This window comes from Anguilla anguilla, chromosome 8 (assembly GCF_013347855.1).
Source record: "Anguilla anguilla isolate fAngAng1 chromosome 8, fAngAng1.pri, whole genome shotgun sequence".
Classification (NCBI taxonomy): Eukaryota; Metazoa; Chordata; class Actinopteri; order Anguilliformes; family Anguillidae; genus Anguilla; species Anguilla anguilla.
In genome coordinates, this window is record NC_049208.1 from 6,459,901 (window position 1) to 6,470,259 (window position 10,359).

The following is a 10,359-nucleotide window of genomic DNA, read 5'->3' on the forward strand; positions in this document are numbered from 1 at the left end:
CCCCCCACTGGTTAACCCTGCCCAGGATAAGTGGGTATCGATAATGGATGCCTGGATGGACTAAGCTTAATCTGTGTCCGTGCAAACCGGCCCATTTCATAGGAACTCGCTGTTCCTGCCTTCATATCAACCAATAAAGACAATGGACAGCAGGGCTGAAGCTCTGGGGCCCGTTTCCGATCTGCGGAACGCGGAACTAAAAGCTAACTGAGGTAACGTCAACGCTCACTGGCGCCTCCGCGTTGGCAAACGAAAAAGGTTTTTTTTTTTTTTACAATGCAAATTTAATATGCATTTTTTTGTGGACCGAGGCCAACCTGATCAATGCAATGCAATGAATTAATTGTCGCACTGGTATCAAACAAGGAATAAATATATTATTTAGTACTTACCAATTCATCAACATGTACTTTAAAAAGATAGAGGACTAGGAGTTGCTTGTTGAGTGTTTACAGAAGAGGTAAGAATGAGACAGATATATATGTCAATATCAGGCTGCTAATTAAATAATTTACTGGCCCTGTAAAAATATTAATTGTACATAAATATTCTTATTACTTGTTTGATAGCCAAAAAAAAGAAAGCTTGTCATTAAAATACAAATGTAAGCATCTTTTCAAGGCATAAAAGGATTGGGGATAATGCCTCTGATACAGCTTTTAAGCATTTGAAATGTGATTTTTTTTAATACAACAATCTCAAAAATATCACCATACTCAACAGTAGATTTGTACAGTGGTGAAAGTGTATTACACTCTATATTAGGTCTGGTTAAGGAATGTTTAATAAACAAGGACACAGTGCCATTGGAGCAAAGCACCACTGTCATCAATTTCAGTTTCTTGAGTGCTAATAGCTTCCACAAGGGGGAGCTATTAGCACTCAAGAAACTGAAATTGATGACAGTGGTGCTTTGCTCCAATGGCACTGTGTCCTTGTTTATTAAACTCTGGGGCCTACAGATATGCGTACACACACACACTCACTCACTCACGTTTAGCTCAGTGAGTGAGTGTGTGTGTACGCATATCTGTACGCGTGCATGTGTGTGAGCGAGTGTGTGTGTGAGTTACAAGCCAGGGTGCTTCACATCTAAAAATACCTTTTAAACAAATATTACAACATATTGACGTACAAATATTATGGCGATACAAAAAAGACAAAGATGGATTTAAGGACAAAAATTAATTTCGGATAACAGCTTTCCATTCAGACCTGAAAAATTATTTCTCCGGACGGAAGCAAACACTGTACACTTTGAGACTATTTGCAAATTAAAAATATATATTACAAAAAATATATATAAAGAAGTGCACAAATGTAATTATCGCTTCAGAAACATAACTGGGAAGGCTGACAATAATAGGTGCACTGGCTATATTAAAGCAGCAGCCTTAGGACAGTTTCACTAAACTTTGCTAAAACTCCTAGCTTCTGTTTCATCTATATTTATTTACATGTCTACAACCCATCATGAGCCTATACTGTGCATTTTAATATAAAGAGAATTCATTCAGAAATATTGCAAATGGTAGTAGCTATGTTTCCATTAGAAAGTTGAAGCAAATTTCCCTTGAAGCACTACAAATAACTGTCTTTACCTGTGTGCAAAACAGTAACCAAGATGAGCTCCTTCTAATAGCTTTTTGTCAGCGAGCGTAGTGTTATGTCTTGAGCAAGCACTGATGTAATTATTATCACATGACTGATTTTTCAAATTCAGATTATGGGTTTGGGGTAAATGTTTTATGCAATGCAGTTATTTCCATTTTCCACAAAGCACATGTAAACTAGTGAAGTAGTATCTTCCAGAACGTTTAACTAAAAATGCTAAGAGCAATTATGACATCATTTTTTTAATGAGCACAAGTTTGTTTTCTTTAGTGCCAGGCTGCTGATGGCCAATAGCTACAGAAAATAGAAAGTACAGCTAAAGGTCCATAAAACCTCTCAGTTTAAAACAGACAGGCAAACACGAAAGGAAACAACTTTGAACCTGAGGGGAAGGGTTTGGCTTTCTGAGTTGTCATGGCGATGTGTGACCCTGGCTCTCTGGTCTGTTAAAACCTGAGGGGAAGGGTTTGGCTTTCTGAGTTGTCATGGCGATGTGTGACCCTGGCTCTCTGGTCTGTTAAAACCTGAGGGGAAGGGTTTGGCTTTCTGGGTTGTCATGGCGATGTGTGACCCTGGTTCTCTGGTCTGTTAAAACCTGAGGGGAAGGGTTTGGCTTTCTGGGTTGTCATGGCGATGTGTGGCGCTGCTTCGCTGGCCTCAGAAGATGACCTCCTGCAGAGGGCCGAAGGGCTCCTCGAATTTGAAGCGCTTGGAGACGCCCTTGGGGTCGGGGGTCAGGGTGTCCTGGTCCGACTGCCGGCACTGTCCCAGGGTGTAGGACGCCACCACGATCAGCTCCTCCGTCTCCAGGCCTTCGTCCTCCTCTTCCTCCTCGAGCGGCGGGCGGGGAACGGGGAGGGGCTTCCTCGGGCCCTCCCCTTCCTGGGGGTGGAGCCAGGGGTGATTCAGGCAGTCCTGGGCAGTGGCCCGAGCCCTGAGAGAGAGAGAGAGGGGAGGGGAGAGCGAGAGAGGGGAGGGACAGAGGGGAGGAAGTGGGGAGAGAGAGAGGGGAGGGACAGATGGGAGGGAGGGGAGAGAGTGAGAGGAGGAAGAGGGTGAAATGGGGACAGAGAGTGGATGGAGAGGGGGAGGTGGAGAGAGAAAGGGGAGGGGGAAGGGGACAGGCAGAGGGAGGGATTGACAGAGAAAAAGAGAGTTGGAGTTTTAATAAACCTTTACTGAGAGAGAGAATTTAGTACCTTTCAAATCCACAGCATTTCACATTTTAGGCCTTGGGTCTCCATTTTTGAGCCCACGAAATACACTCCAGCCCCCCCCCCCCCCCCCCCCCCCCCTCCAGCCTGGTAAAGGACTCACTGCGGATCTTTGAGGAGGAGGGACTTCATGAAGTCGATTGGCGTTGCCCCCAGCCCTGCCAGCTCCTCCTCGGCGTAGCTGATGTTGATCTGGGAGATGTTGAGGAACGTCTCCTGCTTGTCCTCCCCCAGGAAAGGGGAGGTGCCCGTCAGCATCACGTACGCCAGGACGCCGATGCTCCTGGAGGGTAACCATGGAAACGACGTCTTACCGAGCAGAAGTTTATTATTATTATTTTTTTTAAAACATCTGCTTCTAATTTATTCCCTGCCTCTCACCCAATGCACGCTCCAGCACCCACCCCCCCCCCCCCCCCCCCCCCTCCCCGATCCTACTGAGGATAAGCGGGTATAGATAATGGATGAATGGATGTTTCTAATTTTGTTGTCATAGCTATCGCCATTATTTGATGTTAGCCCAGCCCCTAAACAGGCATGCAGAGTTGTTCTCTGAAAAATAAGTGGTTGTATACATAGAAATAGTCAACTTGCCTGGCACAGATGTAAATTAAATAGATGTGTATCCAATAATTGACCCCAGAGAAAGTGTGCAGTTGGATCTACCAGGTGCACACCATTTAAATGGTTCTTACTAAACATACTTAGAAATGTTTGGCATGTCCTACCCACAATATTCCTGGGAATTTCAGGGTTTTTGAACGACCTTGAGTGCATTTTTTTTGTGCTGTTGTCGTATCGGTTCTGATTAGGCAGGTCAGGGTCTCCATTTGGGGAGGAAGTACCTCCAGTGAACGAGGCATCGCGGTCTGATTACACAGGAAATCAATCACCAAGAAAAACAAATAATTATACTGCTTGCCAATTGGCAGCTGCGCCAGCAGGAATGCCAGCCAATCAGAAGCTGTTTGTGCACAGAGCCTATTGGCAGCTGTGCCGGCAGTAATGCCAGCCAATCAGAAGCTGCAGAGCCTGACTTTAATGCGATGAGTGAGAGGTAGACTGGGGGGGTGGGTCTATAAAATGGAGTCTTAAGGTTCTTGGAAGCCTTACCACATGTCAGTTGCTGTGCTTATTGGCTCGTAATTCAGGATTTCTGGAGCTGCAAAAGAGGAGGGCTCTATGACTCTGAACATGAGAAAAACTTTCAAAATGCACAGCATAGCACTCTCAGACTCAACTTCTGTATTACACTACTGTATGCTATTACTGTTTCATGTCTGCGTGTTTAATAACCATTTAGGTTGTGAGGTCACAAACTTGTGATTAGAATGTTCGGTTAAGAACATTCTAATGCTGATGCAACAATCGCTACAGAGTTCTACAACACTGAATTTTGGGGAAAAAAAAAAAACATTCCAAAAAAACCTACACTTCAAGTAGCACATTACCCTGGCTGAAGACTGGCGCAGGGTTTTTGCTGTGCTCATAGTTTTGCAGGCACCTGTGGCTGTCATGTCAGGCTACGCTGTGCTGAACGCAGCACAGTTAGCCACTGTCATCTCTGCTATGGTGTCAGAAAATCCCAGAATGTTTGTGTGCTCAGATAAAGCCGTTTCTCTATCACTGAGGAGCTACTGTTCTCCACTATCTGCCTTTTTATTTTCTGCTCTGATGATAGGCTCTTCAGAGGATGTAAACAACAGCTTTTTTTTTTTTTTTAGATTAGCGCTAGGCAGTTGCTGTGCAGATTCACTTTTTGGTCGAGTGCTACAGCTCTCTTGGTGGATCTGGGCAGCGTAAACACAAGCCCAAAATGGGGGGGTGGGGTGTCGGTTTGCTCACCCACGTACTCCGGGGTCCCCATGATCTCCCGGAGCTCCTGGCCCCCGCTGACCACACGGGACAGCCCGAAATCCACAATCCTGACGTCCCCCAGCGGGGCCTCGCTGGTCAGGAGAATGTTCTGGGGCTGGAGAGAGACAGGGCAGTCAGTGGACACGCACACACAAATACCCATTAACACACACACACACACACACACACACACACACACACAAACACATACATAGGCACACACACACAAACACACACACACACACACACACACACACACACACACAAACACCCACAAACACGCACACACACACAAACACCCATAAACACGCACATACACACTCACACACAATTTATTTCACTTCAAGTGTTTCTTTCTTTATTTCACTTCAAGTTATATGCATGTTCAGTCTACTCCCATGATCCTTGAGCTTTTTAATTAAATATTTTCTGTGGAAGCTAAAACAGGACTTACTTACTAAAACGGACACTTGTAATGACATGTGATACGTGCTTATACACAGTCATTATCATCATTAAGTACATTATCATGAACCCCCAGATGACTCTATAAACTGTGTGTGTGTGGGAGTTTTTTTTGGAGTGGCCTGTAATCAGTAACAGACAGGTCTGTAAGAGACAGGGCCACGCCCATTTATCCCTGTCACGCAGAGAGTGTCAGAAGCGCGAGTGTCCTGGGGGGGGGGGGCGCCCCAGTGTATGCTGGGGGCTCAGCAGCACCGCGGGGCTCCACGCAGGTCACCACGCGGGGCGGCTCTGACCCCCGAAGCGCGGCCCGGGTTTTTAAAGGGGTCGCATACGCTGCGGAAGCTTCCGGAACGCTCACCTTGAGGTCCAGGTGCACCACGCCGTTCTCGTGCAGGAAGGCCACGCCCTCCAGGATCTGCCTCATCAGCCGCCTCACGTCCCGCTCCTGGAAGGCCTCGTCCCGCTCCGCCATGCACTGGTCGAATATTTCACCCCCCGCAGCACTGCAGGGACACAAACACACACACACACACACACCGTCAGCACACTGCAGGGACACACACACACACACACACACCGTCAGCACACTGCAGGGACACACACACACACACACACACGCACACTGCAGGGACACACACACACACACACACACACACCGTCAGCACACTGCAGGGACACACACACACACACACACCGTCAGCACACTGCAGGGACACACACACACACACACACACACACACCATCAGCACACTGCAGGGACACACACACACACACACCGTCAGCACACTGCAGGGACACACACACACAAACACACCATCAGCATGCTATAGGGACACACACACCGTCAGCAGCACTGCAGGGACACACACACACACACACACACACACACACCGTCAGCACACTGCAGGGACACACACACACACACACACACCGTCAGCACACTGCAGGGACACACACACACACACACACCGTCAGCACACTGCAGGGACACACACACACACACACACACACACACACCATCAGCACACTGCAGGGACACACACACACACACACACACCGTCAGCACACTGCAGGGACACACACACACAAACACACCATCAGCATGCTATAGGGACACACACACCGTCAGCAGCACTGCAGGGACACACACACACACACACACACACACACACACCGTCAGCACACTGCAGGGACACACACACACACACACACACACACACACACCGTCAGCACGCTGCAGGGACACACACACATGCACCATCAGCACGCTATAGGGACACACACACACACACACACCATCAGCACGCTATAGACACACACACACACACACCATCAGCACGCTGCAGGGACACACACACATGCACCGCCAAAACACACTGCAAACACACGCACCCACAAACACACACTGCAGAGGCCGGTAATGTGGACCTGCTCCAAGCAGCTTTCACCGTGACCACAAATGCGCTCGTGGAATGTACTGTGAGAGACCAAACCCAGGGTCCAGACTGAGCGTAACACTCGCTCGCGAAAACATGCTTTCTGCCCCCGTAAGTACCTTATGTGAATTTAACTTCCCCCCCCCACTAATCTTCTCTTTCCAAACGAGCAGAGCAGACGCCGAAGCAAAGAGGCTCAGCCCCTGCGTCAGTCTGAGGGTCTCGTGAGGAGCAGGAAGGGGGAGACAGACTGACGCTCCCCCCGCGCGCACACCTGGCGGGGCGGCTCGCTCTCCGGCTGACCTGCGTCACCGACCCACCTGCCGCTTCTCAAAAAGGGGGAGGGGCTTCAGGATCCCGCTCGGCGAATCCCGCGGTTTGCTCATCGTCCCGCGACAGCCAATCGGCGGCGACGCGACCCCGTGTTTACAGACGAGCGGGGGGGATCAACACTTTCCCCTGCTGTCCCACCCCCCCCCTAATCCCGCCCCCACCTTTATGAAGAGCTAATCCCCCCACCACCCCTTCAGTGGGTCAGGTGTCGCTGGGATTACACAGCTCGGGCACGTGAGTCAGAGTGAGCGAGATCTCGCTTCACGGTCTGTGGCGCTGAGCTTCGCTCCTGGTCCTGGCGGGCCGCAGGGCCTGCTGGGATTTACTGTCGCTCGCCACTTAATCGATCAATCAAAGCAGACGGTTACACAGCTAATTCTCCTGACCTAGTTTCCTGGGTCTGAATCGGATGCTGATGAAGACCACTGGTCTACGTATACATTCACAGTACATGTGATCAGACATTATTTATACTACCTACTACACATACAGACCCGTGATAAAGGCTGGGCTGTGTAAAATAGCACAGGCAATGAGCCATATCGCTCAACAAAAGTGAGACAGATTGTGCAGTTTGTTCGAGGAAGTGTGTAACTGTAACCTCTACTAAACATTAATATACATGAACCAGACCAAAACAATGAATCGCTTGTATATCAGTAAAACAGTCTTTCCCCAATGCTTTCCCACAACTATTGTGACAAACTGTTTCCCCTTTACTAAATGCTCGCAATCTATTCGATTACAGTATCTGAACACAAGTCACGTTTAATAAATGGCACTGCATAATCTTATCCAGTATTTGCAAACAGGGCAGAATATCCACAATGAGACGGGAAGGTGCTTGCAGTTCTCAGCCCATTCAGGAAATCCCTGAAGTTTCACATAATCACCAGCAGATGGCAGCAACGGGCAGCCCTTTCGTGATAGTGACTGTTGGATTACAATTGCAGGAAACCCGTATTTGCCCGGACTTTAGTTTGATGGCTGGCGAGTGAAAGGACAGTGTAGCGCTAAATAGAGAAAATAAATACATTGAGGAGGGAGCTAGGGTAATTACGCACTGCTTACAGCTTTAATTTTTGCTTACTCAGCATTTATTGCTGCTTGACCAGTAGTGTTTCACTAAAAAAGAAAAAAATATTTGCAAAGAAGGTTTTTGATAATTTTTGTAAGTAAAGTGTTTGTTTGTGTCTATCAAAACACGCTGGGTCTCTATTTACAAAACACTACAGTTACAACATCAAAGCCCTGAGGTTTATTACAGTTTATGCATTTGGCCGATGTCCTTATCAAGGGCCGTTTCCCAAGAATTAGGCACTTCAAAGAGCTAAGCGGAAACGAGCAAATAAGTGAGCGATTCTGGGGAAGCTCGAGGATTACCGGGTTTACAACCCGGCCCCCTGGCTGGCCTGCAGAACCGCAGTAGCCTTAGCTTACAGAGATAGATGATGGATCTGAGACGTTTTTTTTGGGGGGTTACACACGCTCTCCCCCCCTCTCTGGGAGTTATACACACTCTACCCCCCACCCCCCCCCTCTCTGGTAGTTACACACACTGTTTCCAACCCCCCCCCCTCTCTGGGAGTTACACACACTGTCTCCCACCCCCCCTCTCTGGTAGTTACACACACCGTCTCCCACCCCCCCCTCTCTGGTAGTTACACACACTCTTCCACCCCCCCCCCCCCCCCCACAGCACTGTTTTAGTCCAGGAAAATGCGAGCGGTTCAGAGTTGGCAGGCGGCACCTTGTAATTACAGCACAGAGCTCTCTCTGCCTCTGACGGTCGGCCCAAAAGCAGGGGGGGGGGGGGGGGGGGGGGGGGGGGGGGGGGGGGGGGAGTGTTTTGGATGGTCCGCCAGCGGGTCGGCGCTTCGGGAAGCGGGCTTGTGTGTGTGTGGGGGGGGGGGGGGGGACGCGCTCTGTGACCCGTGCGGCTCTTGTGGGAGGCGGCTTAGTTCCCTCCGTGTGTAAGGCCCGGTTATTTCCAGCCCTGGTCGTGGTTCCCTTGGGAACCCGGGCCCAGACTACACCCAGCTGTGAGTGTCACGCCCACCTGTCCTACACTCCCAGAAACAAGGGAACAGTGCCCAAAAAAGGAACAAACGCTTGTCATTGGGGTGGTATCATACAGGTACACAAAATTGTACACCAACCCAGTAATACACAATGCATTGCTACTCTTTTTTGCTAGTAAAAGGTGCTTATTGGCTCTCAAATAGAACATTGCTCTGGATGAGGCACATAAATGAAATAAAAAAGGCTCAACCTGTGGAACAACTAACAGTTACATGAAAACAACAGTTGATAAGTAACTTCAACCCCTTTCCAAAAAAAAAGAAGTTCCTGAGTAGTGTAGTTAATGTGCACTTTCACTTTTAAGAAGTTTAAATTATAATTTATAAAATAAAACGTATGTACCTGAGTACACTTAAACAATTCACTTTTAAGTACTCTTTTTTTGGTGAGGGCTTTAACAGCTATCTACAGATAAATAACAGTGGTCCACCTGCTGCCATGGAGCACAGTTTCTGCTGTCAGCCCAGCAGACAGACCTCCTGCACATACTGCAAACACACAATGAGCGTCAGAACTATGAGACAACGAGGTCACCGATGTCACAGAAGCGTCGGAGCGGCGATACTGTGGGTTCACAGGGAGCCGCGTGCGTTCGCAGTGACGTCATCCCCCGTGATCGCACAAAAACGTGTCCGCGCGCCGCTTCCTGAACGCGCGCGCACAACCGTTACCGTGGCGAACGGCCCTCGACAAAGACGCTCGTAGCCTAGCAACAAAGACCGCTTTCCCCCAGGCTCAAAAAAAAAAAAGAAGTCTCTTTACATTTGCGGACCTCCTCTGTGGAAGTGCATTTCCGTCGCTGAATAAACACTTTGTTCTGCTCGCCCTCCGGGTTTTTCGGGAGTGTTTTGTTAAGGTGTAGCGACGCACCCTTTAGCGCTACCCTTCTCTTGGAGATGTAGTGTCCTGCAGGGTTTTTATTTCAACCCTAATTTGACCTGATTCTACTAATTCAGCAATTCAATCGAGGTGTGCGTTGCAAGCGATCTCGTTTAAATACGGTAGATCTCCAGGAACAGGGTTGGGCAGCCCTGCTCTAGCTGTTGGATGAGGAGTGGCTTTGTTAGGGTTGGAGTGAACACCTAGAGGACTGTAGATCTCCAGGATCAGGGTTGGGCAGCCCTGCTCTAGCTGTTGAATGTGGTGTGGCTTTTGTCAGGGTTGGAGTGGAAACCTACAGGACAGTAGATCTCCAGGAGATCTCCACAGCTGGTTTAGCGGTAAAGGGAAACAGATTCACTGCTCGACCGTTACATGTTCAACTCCAGGGGGGGTCACTGTACCATAAGGTACTCATCCTGACAGGCAGAACTACATACCCAGCTGTATAAAAATAACAGCCAATGTGTATGTAT

The 10,359-nt window shown here is 48.7% G+C and overlaps 1 protein-coding gene across 2 annotated transcripts in view; it reads right to left on the reverse strand.

Moving 5' to 3' along the window:
- Positions 1-1,085: 1,085 nt before the first annotated feature.
- The window catches only part of LOC118234667 (serine/threonine-protein kinase 17A-like), a 25,138-nt gene continuing 15,864 nt past the window's right edge, over positions 1,086-10,359 (reverse strand). The window contains exons 3-8 of one of the 2 annotated variants that reach the window (XR_004766701.1): positions 5,512-5,656; positions 4,674-4,800; positions 3,942-3,990; positions 2,932-3,111; positions 2,068-2,548; positions 1,086-1,996 (exon numbers count right to left, since the gene is read on the reverse strand). Coding sequence is in view for 1 of the 2 variants with exons in the window: in XM_035431373.1 (XP_035287264.1) it covers positions 2,272-2,548; positions 2,932-3,111; positions 3,942-3,990; positions 4,674-4,800; positions 5,512-5,656 (778 nt within the window). In the remaining variant the exon portion in view is untranslated. Of the gene's footprint in view, positions 2,549-2,931; positions 3,112-3,941; positions 3,991-4,673; positions 4,801-5,511; positions 5,657-10,359 lie in introns of both variants that reach the window. The other variant, XM_035431373.1, reaches the window with a different exon arrangement.